Source organism: Pezoporus wallicus, unplaced genomic scaffold (genome assembly GCF_028554395.1).
Source record: "Pezoporus wallicus isolate ANWC-B61680 ecotype Strahan unplaced genomic scaffold, APGP_CSIRO_Pwel_v1 contig_12129, whole genome shotgun sequence".
NCBI classification, from domain to species: domain Eukaryota; kingdom Metazoa; phylum Chordata; class Aves; order Psittaciformes; family Psittacidae; genus Pezoporus; species Pezoporus wallicus.
In genome coordinates, this window is record NW_026642642.1 from 60,466 (window position 1) to 83,842 (window position 23,377).

Genomic DNA, 23,377 nt, shown 5'->3' on the forward strand with positions numbered 1-23,377 from the left:
AGTTTGTACCTAACTTAACTTGTGTTAAGCTTTCCAAAGCAGTTCATCTGCACTTCCAAGGGTGCACTTTGAGAGATGAAACCTCTTCTTGGCAGAAGTTTGTGCTTTCTTCAAACCATTTAGGACACTCTATTACCTTAAAGTGTGAAACAGAAAATAATTACCAAAATAAAGGTGATAATGTTTTCCACTTGCTGTCAGTCATCAACTTGGCAAATCTTCTGGAAGGTAAAAGGGTGGTTGTGAGTTCATTTCACAATGAATTGCAGTGTGGTGTAAAAATGGGAATGTGCTTTCATGTGAATATGACTGCCTGTAATACTGATCATTGCCTCAAAAGATTTGACTTATTGCCTGCAAAGGAATACAAGAGACCATTTCTTTTTTGGTATTTAATCTGTGTTACAGCAAGTATGTGTGCACCATGTGCTGTTCAGAAGGAGCCGTGTTCTATTGAGGTTATAAAAACCTCCAGAAGAGGCTCTTGATGTTGCTATGTGTTATCAAGCAGATAGCAAGCGTATCAATGTGTGAAATAGCTTTTAATAAACTAATAGATGAATTGAGTATGAGTCAGTCTGACTTACTCCTTCCTACCTTTGTGCAGTGTGCACCTTTAAATAAGAAAGCAGTGTAAGTTCTTGAGCTGTTACTGTCTACAATGGTGGGTTGCTTTTTTTTCATCTGTGTGCTAACACAAGACAGTCCTATAACTTCAAACAGTGTGTGGGATTTTTTTGGGGTGTGATCTTGGAATACCCTCTCTGTTTTAATGCAACTGGTGCTAAATGTAAATTTACCTGGTTAATAATATGTGTGACTTACTTTTTTGGTATAGATATCCCTGAAGAAGAGGCCAGATACTGGACCAGAAAATTAGAACAAATAAATTCACTGGGAGAGGATGAGGTAACTATCTAAATTGAAGATGAATGTAGCCCTGAATGCCTTATAACTTGCTTTTATTCTTTGTATTGGATCCCTGTGATTAAGGTAACTACTAAATGTTCATTATTTACAAGTCTTCCGTGAACTTTTTGTAGTTCTGTTTTCTCAAGTGTACTGTTAGTATTAGGAGAGGAACACTTTTTTTGCATGCTGGAAGTGCTTGAGTATTGAGAACAGTTTTTTAGAATGTGTGTACACTCAAAGGAAAGGTAATACTGTATTTTCCTCTCAGAATAGGGTGAAGCTGTTTTTGACAAGCTGTGGTAGGTTCTCATCATTTGTGAAATCAAGTCAAAAAGGACATTTTTGCAGTTGGCCTTTTCTAGGAAGAAAACAAAGCAAGTTACTGAATCTTTCTTGGAACAAAGGACTGTTGAAGCTGTTAGCTTGTGTCCTAATCCAGTTGTTAATGGCTCAGTTTATATGTAACTTGTAGTATGATTCCTGCTGGCTATGGCTTTGCTTTCTTTCCTAGTGTGTACTTGGCTAAACAGCTATAAACTAGAGGTTGATATTTTTTTTAAGTCAGTCTGTTACATGATTTAAAGATTTCTTTACAGTTCCTACTGTTTTCAAAATAATATTTGATATACCACCCCCTGCCACAGGCAGGGACACCTTCCACTAGAGCAGGTTGCTTCAAGCCCCGTCCAACCTGGCCTTGAGCACTGCCAGGTATGGGGCAGCCACAGCTTCTCTGAGCAGCCTGTGCTAGGGCGTCACCACTCTCACAGGGAAGAACTCGTCCTAGTATCTAATGTCAATCTCCCCTCTGTCACTTTGAAGCCATTCCCCTTTGTCCTGTCCCTACATGCCTTTCTAAAAAGCCTCTCTCAATCAGGATTTCTCATAGGCACCCTTTAGCTACTGGAAGCTGCTCTAAGGTCTCCCTAGAGCCTCCTCTTCTCCAAGCTAACAGTGACTTAGGAGGTTTTTGTTCTGGGATCCTTCATCTATTTGTTCCTGCTCCTCAAGTGAGTCATTCAGTTTACTGTGCAGATGAAGAAAAATAGGGTGGGTTTTCTTTTTGACTGAGGACACACCAGTATTTGGATGGATAAATACGTACCTGCTTGAGGGCAACCTCTCCTGCCTTCCTTAGAAATTTGAGTGCCACTTCGTGTTGATGCAGAGCTCAGTCTGTGATGTGTCCTGTTGGTGATGCTGCTGTGGTGCCTCTCTGCTACTGCGAACTGAAGCAGCAGCCTGTGCCAGGTACTTCAGTGAAGCACAGGTGCCCTCTAGTGCATCCCTGAACTGGTACTGCTGGAAAACACCTGAGTTTTGTCAGACGCCCCTTTCCCTGGAATGCCATCCATCTGCATGCTAAGTGTGTGCTTTTATTAAATCCTAGTAATAAAACTTGACCCTGTATTCGTGACCCAGTGATACCACATTTATTATGGACCTCCCCTGTCACCAGTGAGAAATGAAAGAATGTCAGAGCACCCATGCAGGGCCTGACCTAAGATTCATCTTGTCCCATGTCTGACAGCGACCCAGAATGGGGATGTCAGCTTCATTGCATATTCCCCTGATTTGCAACGATTTATAACTCAGGAACTTCCATAACAAGAGGGAGTATCTGTAGCAACACTCAGTAGATTTTTCTTCTGTGGATGTCAGCTGCCTTTTGAATGCATGCAGGTCAGTTGTGTTGTAGCAAACACCACAGGAATTCAGCACCTTAATTGTGCACTGCCTGAAGAAATATCTTAATTTGCTCTGACCAAACAAGCCCAATGTTGTGAGACCAGCTGCAGGCAGGTTTATTTGGAGAAATTGAATGATTGATCCTCATTCATTTACTCTGTGCCACTCGGCCTTAGAGACCTTGCCTTCTTGCATGGCTTTTGGGCTGCAGAGTCTTAGTCTGCATGATGGTATTTAGTACAGGACAACTTTGTGCCGTTATCTTACTTTCTTTTAAAAGTTCAGCTATCTTGGTTTGAATCAGTGGACAAACAGAAGCAGGTTCTTTTGGAGCTGATAGGTAGTATAAAAAAGCTTTCCAAGCTCTGTTGCTCAGTCAGAGATCAGTGTGATCAGACTAAAGCCGTTTATTACAAAGCATCTATCCTTTTTATACTGTTGTCTGCATCTGCTTACAATAGCTTGCTGTATTATAATTGGATACATATTCTTGTAACACACAGCAACTACAGCTACATCTACAGTAGCTTGCTGCGTTATATTTGGATACATATACAATAGCTTGCTGTAGTATAATTAGATACATATACAATAGCTTAGTGTATTATGCTTTGATACATATTCTTGCAACACACAGCAACTAGTATACAATTAATCAAATAAGCGAATGGGAACTTAACCTTTAAACTTCTTAGCAGTTCACTGTTTTGTATCTTAGCACATTCCAGTTTCTTCTTATCGTGCTTGCACCCTTACTCTTGCTTCCTTACCCATGTTCTCCTTCATCCTCGGTTCATGTCGAGCTCCACGTAGCCATTTGCTGACTTGGGAATGTGGCCATTCTTTGCTAAAAATCCAGCCACAGTTTGAGTCAATGGACAAACAGAAGCAGGTTTTTTTGGAGCTGATAGGTATTATAAAAAAGCTTTCCAAGCTCTATGCCTACAAACACTTTAATATTAATTCTTCTTTTTGGGACTGCTGATGGCCATTGGGCTGATGCCTGAAAAAGAGTGAACTACTGCTCCATTTGGATCTCTTGAGTATAATAATTTGGAACCTGTTGCTGTACTGCTGAAATTGCTCATCAACAGACTTCTTCTCACCACTTTGACAAACAGTCAGTGCTGTGAGATCCAGCAGTTCTTGTTTTCGTAGTCCTGATTAACTCGGTGAGTTGGCAGTTTGTTGATGATAAGATTAACCACCTTTCAGGATCGCTTGTGCATTTTAAATATCACAGATTGGAAGATAGCCATGACTGAAGTCTGCAGATTGTCACCTTCCATGTAATGAACTGGTCATTAATCTTTACCAAGTCCAGGCAGGGGCTGTCTGGTGGCTCTCTTTGGACAGATTGCAGCACTTTTGACACTTCCTTTGTTATCAGACCTTTTTTTCATAGTGAAGACTGTTCTCATTATTTTGATCAGTTGTTCCGAATTTCTTACATCTCTATGTAATATGAGACAGAGGAGAAAAACAAAACAAACCCACTGGCATTCCTCTAGGGAACGCTTTGATGCTGTAACAAACAGCTTTGTAAAAAGTCAAAGCTAGTTAATTGAAATATGTCTGTATTCTCTAATTAGTATTAAGTGAGATGAAAAACTCTTCACTTTGGATGTACAGTGCATCACAGGAGAGTTTGTAAGTGTTGGCTGGGCAAACATTGTGTTACTGCCCTGCTGGGCATGCTAATTACCTAAACACTTCAATCTCCTACTGCAGCCTTGCTGTGAGGCAAGGTGAGTTTTGAACTGTTGAAGCCGTGCTCAAGTGTCTAAACATAAACAGGCTTACAAAGTGCTGAGCTTCCCATCGCAGTGACGGTGTAGTGTGGAGAACTGTATCTTTTAGCTGTCTGATTTGAGGTTTTAACAATTGAGAATAGGACCTGTGCTTGTAGTAGAACAGATCTTACTTTTACCAGATGTGCACATTTAACAGCTGGTTTTGGCATTAAGAAAAAAAAAAGGGATGCTTCTGGAAGTATGTTTCAATATGGATATTAAGGAGAATGTTTAATGCTTTACTGCCAGGGATGTTTCCTCTGATGTGTGGCATGCTGTACTCTGAAAGCTGTTTCTTGAAGTTATCATTTACGAGTTATTTGTTTTCTTACCTCTCTGTGTTCCCCTTTTTTTATCTTTTTTCTCCTTTAGTATTCCTTTCAGGAGGAAGTCAAGAAGAAACCGTTGCCCAGTGCTGCCTCCCAGTGTTGTAAGTTAGACTGCATTTCTTCTGAACAGTGTTTTCTCTTTCAGTGTATTTTATTTCCTTCTCTGGTTAGTTATCAAGCGATGGTATCAAAACAGCTGAACAATATTTTCTTGTTAAAAACACGCAGATCTATGTGAAGCCAGTAACTTTTGTCAGCCATGAAAAACTGTGCCACTCAAAATGTTGGTTAAAAGTTTCTGATGCTAGAAAGTGAAATCTGGCCTTGAGTCTTCAATCTGTGTCAAAATGTGTTTAAAATCACCTAGATTGTTGGAATTTTGAAATACTGGTACAAGTAAGAAAACACCAATTTTTATTTTTTTTAAGTCTAATTTAAGTTAGGCTGTGTTCTCTTTGTACATCATGTGTTGAATATTATTTTCATGACATTTTAAGAGGAGGAAAATAGATGGTGGCATACTGCCTGTAGCCCTTTAAAATGCACCAGAGGCTTGTGTACTTGATGGCGGATTTCTTTGATATTACTTCTCAATGCTGTGATGATGGATGAAAAATATTTTTACTAATTTCTGCTTATCTCATCTTGCATTTTTTTTTTATGCTTCTGAAAACATGGATGGAAAAATAACCTAGGATATACTGTATCTGATGGTCTGCAAAATTAGATTCCTGAAACACTGCTTTTAGCGTACAGTAGATGAAAGCTCAGTGATGTCTGTTGTGAATGTCTTATCTTCTTTTAGCATAACATTAATAAAATTCAAGTCTCATAATTTAAACAAATCCTTTATCCTCTACTTCAGATCCTATGAGATGTGCATACTCCACTTTGCAGGCTGTTTATCCATTAGACTGATTATAGGATCTCCACAAAACAATTAACATTAGGAAATGTTAATTACTGCTTACCTTTTTTTGAGTAGAATTTATTTTTCTGTATACTGTTATTATGTTATCCAGAAACACTTCAACAAAACATGGACATGAACCAGTTGCCTAGAATCAGCAATGTGTTGTGTAGCTGGACAGTTATGTGCAAAGTTATGTGAAAGTACTCTGACAGTGGTACCCTAGCTAATACCAAATGTGTCCTCCCTTTTTTAAAAAGGTGTATACATAAAGAACAAAGCACTTTTTTGTTTGCTTGTGCTTAAGTAGTCAGAGGGGTACAATGGGTTTGTAAAGCCTTGTTAGAGAAACTAGTATTTTGCTAAATTGTACTAGTGTAGTATGGAGAGCATCTACTGGCAAAAGCAGAATGGTCTGATATGAAGTGTCTGAGAAATAAATGTATAATTTGCTGAAATGAGTGCATGCCTTGGGCTTTGCTTTGGTTCAGGAGAGGCTGGTTTGATTGACTGTTCAAGATACTGAGATGTATGAGTAAAATAGGAGGAATGTTTCTGTGTCAGGAAGGTATCTGCATCTGTGTCCACAGCTTTCCATGCTCAAGCTCTTGTAGCTGGTTTCTTCTTTGGAGCACAAGATCAGCTCTTTCCCATAGACATAGTGAAGAGTGGAACTGCAGCTGCCCTTTTTTTGTTGCCTGTTAACAGCCTATATCTTGCTAGAAGGTGACCTTTTAAAATAATTAATTGAAGGCCCCTGGTTTGAACAATTAGTATCATGTAAGAATTAATTTAATCATCATGGGATTAAAAAACTCATTAGAATTGATGTTTAACATTCCATAGCAGTATGTGGTCAATGTATTTAAGAATTTTCCAGTAATTCAATAAAGTTTGTGGCACTGCATGTACTTTTGCTTGTCTACTGCCTGCAAGTATCCAACATCTATAAACATCTAATTATTTACATAGGCAAATATAAAATAGACATTTAATGCAGAAGTATTTCTGAAAAATGAACTCTGCCTATATCAATCTGTGCAGAAGATTGCCTGAATGTAGCATAGTCCTTTGGAATTCAAGAACTCTACCCAGAAGATGCACTGATTGCATCTCTGTTGAAAGCTGATCTGACCTTTGCATATGATACAGGAGCTCAAACCCCTTTTGAATAGGGGTAGGGGTGGGTGTGCTTCCCTAACCTAAAATACAATAAGTAAGTGTTCATGCTTACCATGTGGGCAAATGATACATATATTTTCAGATATAATAAATATATTCTTGATGGTATTTGTAACACTCATCCAGTTTTCCATTATGATGAGATGTGATCACTGGGAGCACAGGACACTATCAGCTGGATAACAGATTAAGTATCTAGAAGGAGTAAAAGACCTCATCAGTGTCAGTAGTTTTTGCCCTACGAGAATATCTTCCCTAATCCTGAAAAAGACAAAATTACCTTAAAACCTGATGTGTTATAGAGCAGAAGTGCAGCAAAATGTTTCATACAGTGTACATGCCACTGCTGTCCTGCTTAGCCCTCTTGCATCCCTTAGAAGACTCTTCTGCCTTCTTCACTCTACTAGAAGAAATCCTACTCCAGCAGGCAAAGTCAGGTTCATTAAATAGGGCAATACATGTCCCTTATATGTTAAAATTAGATTATACTTCTGCCCTGTTCTGTTTCTCTATTTTCCACACATCTGTTCCCTTTCCCAAACCCCCTTTTTCGCATGGTTGTTTCCCCATTTCCTGCATAGATGCAATTTGTGCTGTTATCTCTGCCGAGTAGAGAGAGGAAGAAGGACAGAGCGGGATGTGATAGAAGAGAGCTGGGCCATGTCTGAAAGCCAGCATCTGATCTGTGAGGGTGGGTTTTCATCTCTGGTCTTGTGTAGGCTGCTGCCTTGGCATTGTGCCACAGGAAATCTCAGCCCAGATGAGGTGTTCTAATTTTTCATGGAGATTATGGAGCTTTCAACCCACTTTCACAGTCTCAGATGCTGCTTTGTTCATAGATGAGTCTGACCCATGATTTCTGAGGTAATGCAGGATTTGGGCTTCCTACCTACTCTTAAATGAAGCAGGTGGCTCTGTTTTTATACATGAAGTCTCTTCTAAGCCCTACTCATTTTAGCATTTCCTGTCTCTTCCTTCATCATATTTAGCCATTTCATTTTTACCTCCCCAGCATGTGTACTTCTCCTGCCCCAAAAAGATCACATGCTTCCAATTTCGGTGATCCCAAGCAACAAGCCAAGCACAATAGTGCCCATGAATCCAGTTTTGTTTTTATTTCTAGTAAATGTAATTCTTAATTTCCTGATACCTCATTGTTGGGTAACTGCAGCATCCTTATATGGCCTTTTAGTCACAAAATGAAATTGAATGTAAATAAAAAAAAAGAAAGCAAGCTCAATACCCTGGAACTCAGGAGAGGAGACTTTCTCCCCTCCAGGGATTGGCATGGTAAAGTACCATGGGACAAAGCCCTGCAGGGAAGAGGAGACTGAGAAAGCTGGTTAATATTAAAGGATCATCTCCTCCAAGCTCAGGAGCGATTGTCCCAACATCAGGGAAGTCAGGCAAAAACTCCTGGAGGCCTGTGTGGGTGAACAAGGGGCTCCTGAACAAACTCCAACACCAAAAGGAAGCCTACAGAGAGTGGAAGCAAGGACAGGTATCCTGGCAGGAGCACAGAGAAATTGTCGGAGCTGCCAAGGATGAGGTTAGGAAAGCTGAAGCCCCAACAGGTTTAAATCTGGCCATGGAGATCAAGGACAGCAAGAAAAGCGTCTATGGGTATGTCGGTGATAAAAGGAAGACTGGGGAAAATGTGGGCCCTCTCCCAGTGGAAAGGGGAGACCTGATTATCCAGGACATGGAGAAGGCCGAGGTACTCAGTGACCTGTTTGCCTCAGTCTGCACTGGCAAGAGCTCCAGCCAGACTGCCCCAGTCACAGAAAGCAAAGGCAGGGACAAGGAGAATGAGGAACCCCCTGCTGTAGGAAAAGATCAAGTTTGAGACCTTCTAAAGGAGCTGGAGATTCACAAGTCCATGGGACTTGATGAGATGCACCCATGGGCCTGAGGGAACTGGTGGGTGAAGTGGCCAGGCTGCTCTCCATCATGTCTGAGAAGTGTGGCAGCCCAGTGAGGTTTCACTGGCTGGAAAGGGGGAAGGAAACAAGACCTGGGGAACTAGAGGTTAGTTGGTCTCACCTCAGTTCCCAAAAAGGTCATGGAGCAGATCCTCCTGGAATCTGTGCAAAGGCACATGGACAATAAGGGGGTGATTGGTGATGGCCACCATTCCTTCACTAAGGGCAAATTGTGGCTGACAAGTTTGGTGGCCTTCTGTGATGGGGTGGCAGTGTTGGTGGATAAGGCAAGAGTGACTGGCGTCATCTGTCTGGACTTGTGCAAAGTATCTGACACTGTCCTGTACAACATCCTTCTCTCTAAACTCAGAAGACATGGATTTGATGCATGTACCACTCGGTGTAAAGGAATTGGCTGGATGGTCAAAGTTGCAGTCAACAGCTTGATGTCCAGGTAGGGACCAGTGACAAGTGGCGTTCCTCAGAGGTCAGTGTTGTGAATGGAACTGTTCAACATCTTTGTTGTCGACATGGACAGTGGGATTGATGCACCCTCAGCAGGTCTGCTGATTTGCTGATGACACCAAGCTGTGTGGCGTAGTTGGCACACTGGGGGAAAGGGGTACCATCCAGAGGGACCTTGACACACTTGAGAGGTGGGCCATTGCCAACCTCATGAAGTTCAAGAAGGCCAAGTGCAAGGTCCTGCACCTGGGTCATGCAATCCCAAAAACAAATGCAGGCTGGGCAGAGAATGGATTGGGAGCAGCCCTTAGAAGGACTTTGGAGTGTTGGTTGATAAAAATCTGTACGTGAGCCAGCAGTGTGCTTTCGCAGCCAAGAAAGCCAGCTGCATCCTAGACCGCACCAAAAGGAGCGTGACCGGCAAGTCAAAGGAGGGTATTCTGTCCCTCAGCTCCGGGTTCCCCAACACAGGAGGGCCGTGGAGCTGTTGGAGCAAGTCTAGAGGAGGGTCACAAAGATTTTCCAAGGGCTGGAGCACCTCTCCTATGGAGATAGTCTGAGGGAGCTGGGCTTGTTCAGCCTGGAGAAGAGAAGGCTCCAGGGAGGCCTTAAAGCAGCTTCCAGTGCCTAAAGGGGCTACAAGAAATGTGGAGAGAGACTTTCTACAAGGACATGTAGAGACAGGGCAAGGGGGAATGGCTTTAACCTGATAGAGGGGAGATTTAGATTAGATATTAGGGGGCAGTTCTTCTCTGTGAGGGTGCTGAGGCGCTGGCACAGGGTACCCAGAGAAGCTGTGTCTGCCCCATCCCTGGCAGTGTTCAAGGCCAGGTTGGACGGGGCTTGGAGCAACCTGCTCTAGTGGAAGGTGTCCCTGCCCTTGGCAGGGGTTGGAACTGGGTGAGCTTTAAGGTCTGTTCTGACCCAACCATTCTTTGATTCTGTGACACAATTTTGTTGTCTGGAAATTCACTTTAAATTAAGCAGATAAAAAACCCCCAAAACAAAAAAAACGTGATTACTTTGGCATTTACTGAGTCAGTAAGTTCAAAGACATTTATTGTGGTAGATAGAGACTTATTTTCCTTGTATGCTGAAGATCATTTCTAGCATAAAAGAACATAAAAGTCCATTGTAATCCATAAGTGAGTCACACTGTCAGTATTTAAGATGCATCTCTGACTTGGAGGAGATAGCATGCAAAGTCGATTACTACTGTAAATAGTACCCTGTACCTTTCGTCATGCAGTTTAAAGTCTGGAAGATAACAGGTTTGCTCAGTATGATTATCAGGAAAGATAACCTGAGTGCTACTGAATCAGTCAGTTGTGTTTATTCTCTTTGACTGATAATCTTTCTGAGAATGCTTTGCCCTCTCTTCTCTGCATAGGTTTTTATTTGCACTTTGTTGAGTCTTTGGTGTTGCTCTTTTCACAGTAAGAGCCTGATGGACCACAGTTCTGTCTTTCATGTCCTTCGCTCTGTAAAATTCCTGTCTATTACTGCTGTCAGGGATGTTTTATTATTCTTTTTATTGTGGGTTTTGTTGGGTTTCTTTTCTTCCAGAAGAAAAATTTGTTGATTGGCTCTGGCTTGTGAGTTCATGCAACAAAGAAAGAACTTTAATGGTACAGTGCTATACCAGCAGAAAGAACCAAAGCTAGCCTGTGCTTGGTCTGCTAGCAGATCAGAGAGGAAGAAGCAAGACATTTCCTCTAGGCGAACATGAAGGAACCCTAAGTGCTATCTGGAACGCGTGTGTGTGCACATGCATGCAGGAGAAAGATGCTACAGCTTTGCTGTAGATACATAAGCAGTCTTTTAACTACTTAAAAACTGGCAGAATGTTTAATACGTGTTACAGGAATGGGTGTAACTCGGTACCAGATCAGTCTGTGGCTTTGACCCTTCTTTCTCACTAGTATTTGAACAGCTCTCTTTCTACAAAAATATGTAAGGCAAAATTCAGTTAATATCTACGTGTGCATTGCTGTTTCAAAAGCGCCAAAGGCTGGCTTTGAGAGGTTTCATTCCTGATGACCATTAGTTCTCTTTAGGAGATAGGAGATCAAATGCAACTGATGCATCAGAGTGCTTGTGTGTTGCTCTTCATAGGCTGACTCTAATGCTGAGATTACAGTGTTTTCCATGGCACTGATGAGGAACTTTGTTAAAAAGCCAGATGACTCCCTCCACTGCCCCCAGCTCCCCATCAAGCACTGAAAACATCCACAGTGATTTTGTGCTTAGGATGCTGCACTGTGTGTGTGGGCATAGCATCTTTATGCTGCTGTTAGTGTGTGCTTGGGTTGGGGCTATCAAACCCTGCTGCTCAGATTCCCTCATCACAGATGATATGGCTGTGGGATAGGGCAGCAGCACTGAGATCTGGATAGGTTGTGGGTCCAAGACAGCTGGGTAGAGGTCTTGCTTATAGAGCTTGGTTGTCAGGATATGCCTTGCAACATGAATGAAGTCATAGCCAACCAGGGTTACACGTGCACTCCTTTGAGCGTGCCATCTTGTGCTGTTGTTTATTTCTGTGAATTATTCTAGACAAAAATAATGTTGCCTGCCACCCACCAGTGTTGAACTGAACAAACTGACCCATGGCAGCAAGTGTGCTGAAATTAACGTCCTATTAAGAGATTTACTTTTCCCTCTCTGGTAACAATATATACAAAAATGATCTGCTATACTAGATCAATGCTAGGTAGCATCAAAATGCTTTTAAGCAAGCCACAACTTGACCTTCTTAATTGTTCATAGAGATGTATGATGTTTAATGGTGCAGTGGTGGGCAGCCTATCGGCTGTGATTGCTGGGCGGTGATAATTGCTCTCTTTGTTCTGAGGTGTATTGTATACTTCTAGCTGTTCTGTTTTGATGGTTACCAGCCTGCTTCTGCACTTAGAAACAAGAGAAGTAGCAGCTACCTACAGCATCTCTAGACCAGGCCATCGAGGAAGAGATCAGTGATTGTTTTACCCTTCTCAAGGGCAGGTGACACCAAGAATCCTGCTGCAGTTATTGGAAAGCTGTGATCCCATAAAACTACTCGCCACAATGCAAACAGTAACCTTACAACAGTCCTCAAAAAACCCCACAGTGTAATTCAAAACAGGACACATGAATGACCTCTTTTTAAAAAATTAGGAAACTAAGCTGGGCAGAAGGGAAGCTACTCTTGTCTGTACAAGTGAAAGCATTGTATAAGCTGTTCCGTGGTAGTTTGCTGATGGGCTGGGAAAGCAAGCTCCTTGGCCTTTCTGCTTCTGGTTAACTGGCAGCTCCTGTTCTTCTTTGTTTTGGATAAATTCCATCTGAGAGACTTGCTTTCTTGTGACTTTGCAGCACTGACTGCCTGGGCTGGCTGAAGACGCGATAGGTTTGCTCAGAGGAACACAGTGTCAGGGTCTTCCTTTAAAATGTCTGCCTGCGTTTCTAGGCTAAAGCTGCTACTGCAGGACTGGGTGTCTGAGGGAAAGTACTCAGCAAATAGAAGTTAAAAATAAAAGTATTAGAAGATTAAACAGTAACAAGGTTTGACTTGCTTCTGAACTCTACAGACTCTACAGAAAGCAATCTGTGGTTTTGCTGCTGATCCTCTAAATGTCCTTTGTTAATTGTTTCTGGGAGTATGTGCTGTATTCTGAAAGGTGTTGACAAGGAAATAAAGCTTTGGCTTTTAAATAAGCCCCAGACCTAAAGCTCTTTTTTACTGAAATGCTGAACACTGCTAATAGTGACCTGTGTCTCTATAAGCGGTGATCAAAAAAACTAAATGGCTCAGTTAATCACTCTAGCTTTCATAATTTGTTTAGTCCTCTTTGTGAATGCTTGTTTTCTTTTTTCCTGGTTAGGATTTTTTTTAAGGACCCTGAACCTTTATTATTCATCCTTTAATGTCATAGCAGTAACAGAAAATTAATTTTAATTTTTTGCCACAATGGAATATAACCTTTAAAAAAGTTAAAGATTTTAAACCAATAGAAAAAGTGTTGCTCAGCTTTGTGCACAAGACATAAATATGTGTTCTTGAGCAATGAGGCTTACACTTAAAGTCCAAGATTGAAAATCAGAATGGAAAAAGGCACCAAAACTTTCAGCTGCTGTAGAACACTATATTCCTCTTTGCTATTGCACTTACATGTAATGTGAGGTGATCCACAGTAGTGCAAAATTGTGTCTCATGAGGAGTGTATAAACCTTCAGTTGGTTCTTGTGTTTACATCTGTTAGCCAAATAGTCTATGTGACTCTAGCCCAGAAATTTGTAAGATGAGACAGCTGTGTTAGGTACTAGTGCAGTGATAGAAATGTTCCCATTTTCTCATTGTAGATAAAATCAAGTGGCACTTTGCCTGATCCTTTTTAATTAATGACTTGCACGAGCTTGTGATAACTTAGTGGATACTCCTGATGGTTTGATAGTGATCCAAGCCCTGCTTAAATTCTCAGCTCTCAATCTGAATTTGTTCAGCCATAGTAAAGGTGGCCAGAAGGGTCATTTCATTTAGTGAAATAAAAGTACTCTGGTATTGTACTCTAGTGCCTGTTCTTATTTCTGTCAGGTCCTTTTAGCTCATTTCCCTCTTGTGCTTTCTTGCCTACTGAAGAGGTCTTAGCCCTCTTCTGTGGTGTTCCAAGACTCAACTGGAAATGGTGTTTCTTGTTATGAAACACTCTTGGTATACTGCTTACTAAAATCTTGGCTTCATTCTAAAAAGCTATTCTACATTTGTTTTGTATTTTAGAAGCTTATTCCACTGAAATACCACATGTTTAATTTTGGGAAATATACTTCCAGTATACTGGAAGAATGTACATTTTTATGGAATCTGAGATCTGTGAGCTCTGTGTTGAGGGTCTTAGTGAGAAGAAAAGGAGGTTTATTAAACCTAGAAGAAAGAACTGACCAGGATCTTCCCAGCTCTGTTTGTATTCTATAAACAGTAATTTATCAGCACCAAATGCAGTCTGATTTCCTGATCTCAGTTTACTTTTATAAACTTGTTTAGATGCCCTTGTCTTTCCTCAGCATGGGATATAACAGGAGGATTAAATAATTTACCAGCATGACTTTAAGCAGCGGACAGCAGTAAATGATAATGTTCTGATGGGGAAGTATCTTATCAGTAGATCCAGCCACTCTCAGAGACATGTAAACAGAACAAAATGGCACGCAGGCAGTCTAATTTGGCTGCATTAAAAACTTGGAATATTCTGCTTTTCTACAGTGTCCCTGCTGATCAAGGCTTGACAGTGTGAAGTGGGGAGGAGGAGTTCCTCCTTGAATAGTTGCATAATTGAGACACAGAGCGAGCATATGTTATGTTCAGCTAACTGTGGGAACTTAGATGTGCTTTATAAAATGTGTTAACGACAAGAATGTTGTAGCTTCCAAGGCACCAGGCTGCTGGCATCGCTTAGTCCTTAATTGGAGGTTTATATGAAACCTCATTTTTTGAGTACTGAAACTTACGAATACAAGATAATGTGATAACCAAGACACACGCTGTTGGGTATTTAAGAGCACACGGAGTAACTAGTCTGACTTGTCTGTATCATCTATTCCGGTGTTAGTGTATGTTGTGGTTTTGTGTTTTTAGAATTACCACTTTCCATGTTCGATCTGTCTGGACTTCTTGGTGTTCTCAAGTTCTTACAGGTTTAAATTTGTTCCTAAAGGTGATCCGGAAAGGATGTTTTCTTAACAAATTGGGGTCATGCACGTTATTTTTATGGAACAGAAAAGCAACTTGAAAAGGCTAAAAAAAAGTTCTGTTTTCATTAACCTTCAAAATATCAAGACTGGCAGCCCAGGTCTTCTGTGATGATGCTGAAGGACCGAGAGATATTCTGTTAGCTCCTAAATCTTAAATGAAGCAGCATATGTGTTGACTCTTTAATAAATCCATCTTTTATCCAAAATGTTAGATGCTGAAGTGAAGTGGGTGTTAGTAAAAACAAACAAAAGCAGAGTTTTGAGATTCTGGCTGAAAATCCCTTTGTGTAACTGCATGTCTTTCTGTTTGCTTCTGCAGCATTACCTTCCTAGTTACTCTCTAGTTGTAGCCAAGACCCAGCTTCTCAATGTAAGGAAACTTGCAGGGTAAGGAGCTGGTGTCTAAAGGCAGCTGTTCTTGTCTCCACCCATAGACTGTCATTTGTTTTTGTCACTTTGACGACTCTTGTCTATTGGAGGTGGTAATGTTTCTACCAGAAGGAAGGACCTTGTATCTGCGAGGCTTGATTTAACTTTTGGTGGCATTCTCCTTGTTGCAGTTTGAAACTGTGAGTAATGTTGTGCCAACCGTTGGACCATTTTCTGTCAAGGAAACAAGGGCAAAGAGAGTTTGAGGTGGTTTCAGGGGTCAGGCTCCCTGTTTTCCCTTAAAGAAACACTCATTCCCTCTGTGTGGATTAGAGTGGTTTGTGCAGAGGCTGTCAGTCTTGGGAGTTCTGTCTTTGGGAAAAGGTACAGGACAGGTACGCTCCATTTCCTCCATAGTTTTTCTGGTCTGCATATTGATTTTGGAAATTTACAGAATCTTCTGATATTTCTTATTCAGTTGCTTTGGGATGTTACATGTGCATTCATTTGTGACTAATTACAAGGGTTTAACTACCAGGTAATCTGAGTGCAACAGCGTTGTGCCACTGCAGAATTACTCTGGGTCATTAATAGTAATCCGGACTGCAAATGCCTGAATGGTGGATTACTTTGCTTCTCATTGTTTACCTTAGGTAGGAACCTTTTGATGGAAGGAGGTGCTGAGGTTGCTATCCCCTTTGGTGCTTGCTTGAGGTTTTCAAGAATGACATACACATAAGCTGTTGTTTGACTTACACATTAATAGGAAATGGTCTTCTTTTTAACATGCCCTATTTAATAGGGCAAATTAAAGCTCATTGCAGAGTTCTGTCAACTACATCCTCTTTTTCCTCAGGCCTTTCTCCATGTCTCTCTCTGATGCTCTTGCTCTTCCTGCCTTTTGTTTCAATACCCTTTCTCACTTTCTTCTGCTGTCTTCCCTTCTCATCTCTCTTTGCCACATGTGTTTTGCCTTGTTTGCTTTGCCAGGTTGGTGGTGTGTTCCTCTTTCTCATCTCCTTTTCCCCTGAAGAACACTCAGGCCTCTGTCAAAGCTGACCACTAGGTAATCCATGGATTCTTATTGTAAAAACCAAGCCTGAGATGAGAGCCTGGAGTACAGGGACACTGAAGTACTGACCTATATTGGGGACCTGCATTGCTCTTTGTGAACCTTTTATGTCTGAGAAGAAAGGAGCAACCTGGTTGTGGCTGTGATGTGCCATTATTTCCCACATAGGGAGAGCAGGTTAAAACCTGATTTCCTTTTTTTTTTTTATGATTTTGTTTTTCCTTGGAGTAGTCCACATCTGTGCCTATTTCTATTTTTCCTGCCCACCTTTTCATCCTCAATAGAGTTGAAACAGCAGGAGAGCCTTTCTGCAGTACATGTACATAGGGACTAAACCCTTGGGAAGCCAAGTTACTCACCAGGACCACTTATTGCTTATTTAAGTACTACTCTGGTGGTGATTTTTTACGACAAAGATTTTTTTTCTTTTTTTTTTTTTTCCCCAAAACTCTTTTTTGCAATTTTAGCTAAAAGCAAGAAGTCCATTCTAACTTTGTGACTTTTGTTAACAAGGGCAGGGAAAGCGATTTGTTGAATCTTCTGAGCTCCTTGCCTGTAGCTAGAGATGATAGCCAGGACAGAAAGCTCTTCCCTGTTCTCTGCCAGCATGTGAAGGATTTGTTTATTGCTTGCTTTGCGTACGCATCAACACTCCTGGATGTAAACTTCACTTTTTGAAGTGTTTTTACAGACCATTTTCTAGATATGCTGGTTCTGAAGATTTTCTTGGAGTCGCAAGTTGTGTGCATGCCTCCGAAGTGCTTTGAGTTTTGTATGTAGTAGTTTGTTGCCTTCATCATACTGAGAACATGGTTGTTGATAAATAATAACTTGGCTATCTTATCAACTTGTAGTTTAGCTAAATTTGTTGTTACCTTTAATTCTAACAGTGAGGTTTGCTTACAGGTAGTTTTTCATGCTGCATTACTGGTGTGGTGCTTTTGGGTTAACTTTGTTCTGGAAAGGAGGCAGAAATGGAAACGTGAAGCAACTTTGGACATGACTTGCAAAGTTTAGCCTAGAATTGGATACTGCTCTGAAGTTAACTGATCTAGGAAATAACAGTGCTTTAACTGCTCTTGCTTAGTGTGTTGATAAGTGTTTTGTCTACCTGTGTGAATACATACATGATTGCTTTAGAATTCCTAGAGTTTATAGTGATTTAAATATTCAGAATATCTTATAAACAAACTGGACAGTTACGAGTAAGCTCCAAATAAATTTAATGTTGTATTTATAAAGCAAAAAACATCATATGTTTTCAAACTTGCAACCTGTAAGGCATTTTAAATACATGGAAATTATGCTTGTGGTTTGTTTTTTCTAAGCTTTTTTTCCCCATTCCTATTCTTTGCTGCCATTTGTGTTACATGCAGGCAACTGGAGTTATTTCGGATGGGGAGAGCAGCTGAGTACGTAACAGTTTGATTTCTTGCAAGTTTTCTGATCCTATAGTGATGCAGCATGCTCTGGTGTAAGGAAAGTGCAAATATTCATGCATATAGAAAATCTGTTCCATTATATTTTCTTTCGCTGAATCTTCGTATTTGTGTATGGATAGTTGTTCATTTTTTCACTGTTCAGCTTTGTTTTGGCCATGTTTTAAATGAGTTGTTTGTGCCTTCTACTGGAATTTGAGGATAAGATGGCAGAATTGGACTTTTTTTCCTTTAATCAACAAAGTTGATTCTAACTTTATGCTTATATATATCTTCTGTGTTGGCCTTCATATTCATGTAAGCCCCAATCAGTGTCTGGAGTAACCGAAAACTGTAAGTGAATCAGTAGTAATTGTTTTACCAAGATGCAAGGATATGGAGGAAGTGATCACAGGAATTCCAAATACTACAACTGAGAGTAAATCTGAAAGCAGAATTTTGGTTTCAGAATCTGAAAGTAGAATCTGAAAGCCTGTTCTAGATCAGTGACACAGTACCATGGCAAAACTGATAGGGGTTTGCTTTAGCTGGTTCTTACCAGCTTTGGAAAAGTACAACTCAGATACCACAGCAGTCGGTGATCTGCAGAGCTAATGCCTGCTTCTAAAGACTGGTGTGACAATTTTTGCAGGGACCACAAAATTTTTGTTAATTTTCTCAGAAGAAGGTGCACAAAACATCTTCACTTTGTTGGAAGTCCTACAGGTTCCAACAGGCAAGGCTTCTGCTCAAGATACAGTGCATGGGTTCTACTGTCTATGGACCCGCAAAGATTGACCAGTCAATCTTAAAAACAAAGGTATCTGTTTCCTGTGTCAAAACCAAGAGTGAGGTTTCACACAGGGTTTGACATGGGGAATATGCTGAGGGGAGCATGGAAAGAGTGATCACTGTAACTACTGCCAGCAGGTAGGAGATTCTGCTTGGTGCTTTTCTATTTTTGACACAATGGAATTTGGAAAGGACACAATGGGATTTGGAGAGGACACTCTTACTGCGGTCAGGTAACTTAAGTTTAATGTTCAGGTGATGCTACAGTGCATTTCATACATGGACCTGCTCTGCATTCTTGAAGTCTTCCAACAGTGACTTCCCAATTTCTCCTCCCACAACGTGTTTTGTTCTCCTTGTTCCCCTGTCTTTGGTCAAACTACTTGTTCTTTGGGCATCGACGCTGTTGACCCATCTTCTCATGCTGTCATTGTTGGTTGTCTCAATTGTTTGGGTGTGATAACTGAGAACTCACTGAAGTTTTGTGTAGTACTAAAACAAAGATCAGTGTCATAAATAGCTTTCTTCTATTCTCTAATTTTATGTGTTTGAGGGGGAATTTGGGTGCTTAGGTGTTGGTCAGTAGGGATTTAGGAAGGTTGTGCAGAAGTTATTTCTCCTGTATACCTGTGGTGTTGGTGTATGGTGTTTTTGTTTTAAATGGTACTTGTATTCATGGAGATCCCTCCCTTCCTCCCTGCCTCTACTTCATCTGTCTTGTGCTGTCCTCTTTGAAATCATGTTAGTATACTGATAAGGAGGCCTGTGCCTGTGCTGATGATGTTTACTAGTGAACTCCATTAGCTTGACAGTGTAATAAAAAACATACTTCTAATGGTAAACTTAAAACAGTGACTGAGAAGGAAGCAGCAGAAACAGCATGTTGGTAGATGGAAGATTTTAGTGCTTCTTGCAAGAGGAGTGCTGAGCCTTACTAGTTGGGAAGAGGGGGAATTAAAAGAAGGACAGCTTTCCTTTAGTTGTCCTCCTGATGAATGAAAACCTCGTGGTTTAATTTAAGGAAAGGCTTAAAGAAGTAGGGTATATGTTTATACTTCAGGCCATCAGTCCAGCTGTTGACTTTCAGCAGCAGAAAGTATTTTCAAGTGGAGAAAAAGGGTTATGAAAGCTCTTAAACTGAAGACTGGATATTGCTAACTTGCTGTCTAAAAATTATGCAAATTTCTAATGTATTTTTAACTGATGAGGGCAATAGGATGGACTAATGAAGTGTAAAGGTGCATTTAAATAATTCCTGTGAATTTTTATGGTAGATACAGAAGATCTTTAATATAAATTTTGATTACAAGATTTCAGAAAGTGCACATGATTGTCGGAAGTGACCAGTGGTTGGGTAGACAATGGAGTTTTTGGGTGTGAGACTTAAGGAGAAAAGTCATTGGCAACTATTGTGAAAAGCAGTTTAAATGGATGCGGAGTGGGGAAGGTGTGTTGCAAAGGCTCTGGTGTGGAGCTGCCAGGGATCTCTTCTGGACTTACAGTGGAAATCATCGCTTCAGTTAGTACACTTTCTTCTACTATTACACAAATAGACAAGAGCTGTGAAAAGCTCGGTGGCTTATTTTAGAGAAGTAGCGGGGATTTTGAGATACAGAACCTTACGTGAACCTCCTTCTTCCTGAGTGTGCTGCACTTAGTGCTTTTGTCCAAGGTTTTGCTTGCTTTTGTGGAGGATAAAGCTTAGGGACTGGACCTCAGCTCCCATGGCTGATGAGGCATCACGTCTAGAAAAGCAGGAGGCAATTTTAGCAGATTGCAGCCTTGAGAAGAGCTCCTGCTGTGCATTGGGACCTTAAAACAACAAAACCACTTCTGAAAGTGTATTCATCCAGCCATCTGTGATAATTTGCTTTCCTTCCTGTCCTGAAACTTGATATAAAGGAAGTTGCCAGAGGTTAAATATGACCAGTAGAGCTAGTGTGACAGGACTGTGCAAAGTCGTTTTGAGGTTAGTATATTAAAAGCTCCATGTGTTCTGGCCTGCAGCAGTGGTGTAATCAATTCTGGAGGCAGGACTGGGGAGGAATAACATGGTTTCCAGGAGGCAGTTTGCTTCAGAGAAGCTATGTCCTGTCTTGATTTTCCCCACTCGTTGTAAAATCCTACTGTGTGATGTGACTGTCCAGTGGGTTTTCTTCTTCGCATCCTATATGCATGAATATTCAATTATTAAATACAAACAGCATGCTTCTTTCCTGCCCCTTCAGCCTTACCCCCCACTCTCTACACAGTGCATCCAGTGACAAAGAAACCGTTTTCATCCCTTGAGAGCTCTTTGGTATATATGAAATTTCTCAGACTGGGATAAACCAGTTATTGACTTTTTATGTTTATTGTTATGTATGTTCTTATTAATTAACTGATATTCAGGGGCTGAGGATAAGCTGCAATTTTCCTTATGGAAGACTTGGTGTGTCATCTGTTTGAAGAAGATATTGCTTGAATTTGTCACACTACAATGTGTGTTGTGAGGGTTATTTTGCTGAAACATGGTCTGTAATAATGCCTGACCCCTCCTTTTGAAGGGATGCTGCATCCCAAAGCTGCTTCTGCAAGTTCTTGTCAGTCTCTAGCTTAAATAAAGTATAAGTGTCAAGTATGTTAATGAATGGGATCATCGCCATGTGCAGGAATTTCACAGTATACTTTCTTGCAAAGGTAATGTGTGCTGTAAGCCACATATGGGCCAGGTTTTGGTGCCTTTAATCAGGCTGAGCTATGTCTTGATTTGTGAATGCTTCTGTTGAAGTGAGATTGCTCATAAAGTAGGTGAAATTCAGTACGAATCAGAGTTTCTAGAGTTGGGCTTTGTTTATGAGTCAGTTGAGGATTTCTGCCTGGTGTTAACGTCTATGGATGTTGTAGGTGCATATATCAGAGAAACAGTGTGCTCCTGCCTCATCGATATTTGTGGTAACTGGAGCCTTGCATCCTTCAAACATGTCATCAGGGGTACGTTTTGTGTTGGGACCTCTAAGAGACTTCCTCATGCTAAAAACCAATAAGGGCTGGAGAAATTCTTTATAAAGAATGCCACCTGCTATAAACATACATTCTGTAAATGTTTGATTAACATTTAAGCTAATCTGCTACATAAGGTCCTTTCCAACCCTAACCATTCTGTGATTCTATGATTCTATTTTTACATGTTGCTTAGAGATTCTGTGCTTCACATGGGAAATCTTCATTTGATAGTGCAGAGGCTAACAAATCCAGATAGTGCTTCTGAAACAGTCTAATTAGGGAATTTGAAGTCTATTGAGCCTATCAACTGGGCATAGTTGCTGACCCAGAGGAGCTGTTTCCTGCTTCCTCATAATCATAATTGTATAAGTCTTTGCACACCCTGACAGTGAGTTTAGCCCAGTGTTAGTGAGTTAGTGCATTCACTGGTTTTCTGACCCAGATAACTGTACTACAGATTTTTACTTGTTATTGCAGTGTTGTGGTGAGATAAATAGTTTCTCTCTAAATCTGTTATGGTGTCTTCTGCCAGATCTAGAACCTAATTTAGGGCTAATTTAAGCTCCTGCAAGTTCTTATAATGACTGTGCAGCCGCAGCTGGAGTACTTTAAATCATACCAGAGTTATTTAGGCTTTACCTTAAATGCGAGTTGCATCTGATGAGAAGAAGAAATCAGACAAGCTCCAAAATGAGGCATTAGAAGGCACTTTGAAACAGTATTTCTGTCCAAATAAAAGCAATTATTGTGGCTTGGACAGTAATCACTGAAGTGTTCAGCAGTGACATTGCTCAGGTGAGTAATAGCTCATTGTCCTTCTGAAGACGGCTTGTGCCTTGTGATCTACAAATAGATCGGTCCTGGGTCCACAGGCTGGAAATTTCGTGGTCCTTTGGCACCTCAAATCATTTTTGTGTAGCACATCTTGAGTGTTTCTTCTATGTGCTGAACTGTATTTAAATTGAGGGACATTGTACTTTTAATACAGCTGAATAAAGCAGTATATGATTGCTATTCATTTATATTCAATTGACTAGAGACTGACAAGAACTCCGCAGCATTTAAACTACTAAAAAGCAGGAGGCTTAACTCCATTTTCAGTATGGACAATTAAATTGAATTGATTGTGATTAAGGGGGTAGAGCCAGGCTTTTTCAAGTGGTTTGTGTTTCGCAGACGTTTTCTGCTGGAGTTGTTTTCTACTCTCCATCTGCTTCAGAGCACTGATAGAATCTTAGTTGGGAAGGAACTGAGGATATTGCTAAGAACAAATTCTACCTTGGATTAAAAAAATCAAAATTAAATTGGAGGTTTGGGAAGTGCCAGTAGAAGAGAGGTGTTTCCTGGTGCTGCATTCCATCTGCTTGGAATTTCTGCAGTTAAATTCAGGTTTCTTTAAGGATCTGGCATGGAACCAGCACTTTCCCTTCATTGTGCAGCCTGTGGTGGATTGCTGTGTAGGACACACACCATTGAGTAACTTACCAGAGGGGGCTTTAATTTGATTGTCCTTTTTACACAGGCTTTTGGTGGCAGAGAGAGTGAATAATGGCTGATCCTTATTTCCCTTTGTTTCAAGCATGTTAATGGTGCACTCCGCTGCCTTACGGTGTGTGTATTTCACTTTAAGCTTGCACAGATAACCTTGCATCCTGCACAGCCAAACACCAATGTTGCATTTTTGATACCTTTCCTCACTGTAACTCTGCATTCTCTTTCCCTGAAGGGTTAGCAAGCAGAAGTGTTTCTGCAGGGAGAGGGACTCACTGGAAAGGAGCTTTTTTCCTTTGTGAAGGTTGTCATTAGTCTTTC

General features: G+C 40.8%; 1 protein-coding gene across 1 annotated transcript in view; it reads left to right on the plus strand.

Annotated features, from left to right (window-relative positions):
• The window catches only part of UNC13B (unc-13 homolog B), a 212,565-nt gene that overhangs the window by 41,315 nt on the left and 147,873 nt on the right, over positions 1-23,377 (plus strand). The window contains exons 6-7 of the mRNA XM_057431178.1: positions 839-909; positions 4,767-4,824. Coding sequence (XP_057287161.1) covers positions 839-909; positions 4,767-4,824 — 129 coding nt within the window. The remainder of the gene's footprint in view (positions 1-838; positions 910-4,766; positions 4,825-23,377) is intronic.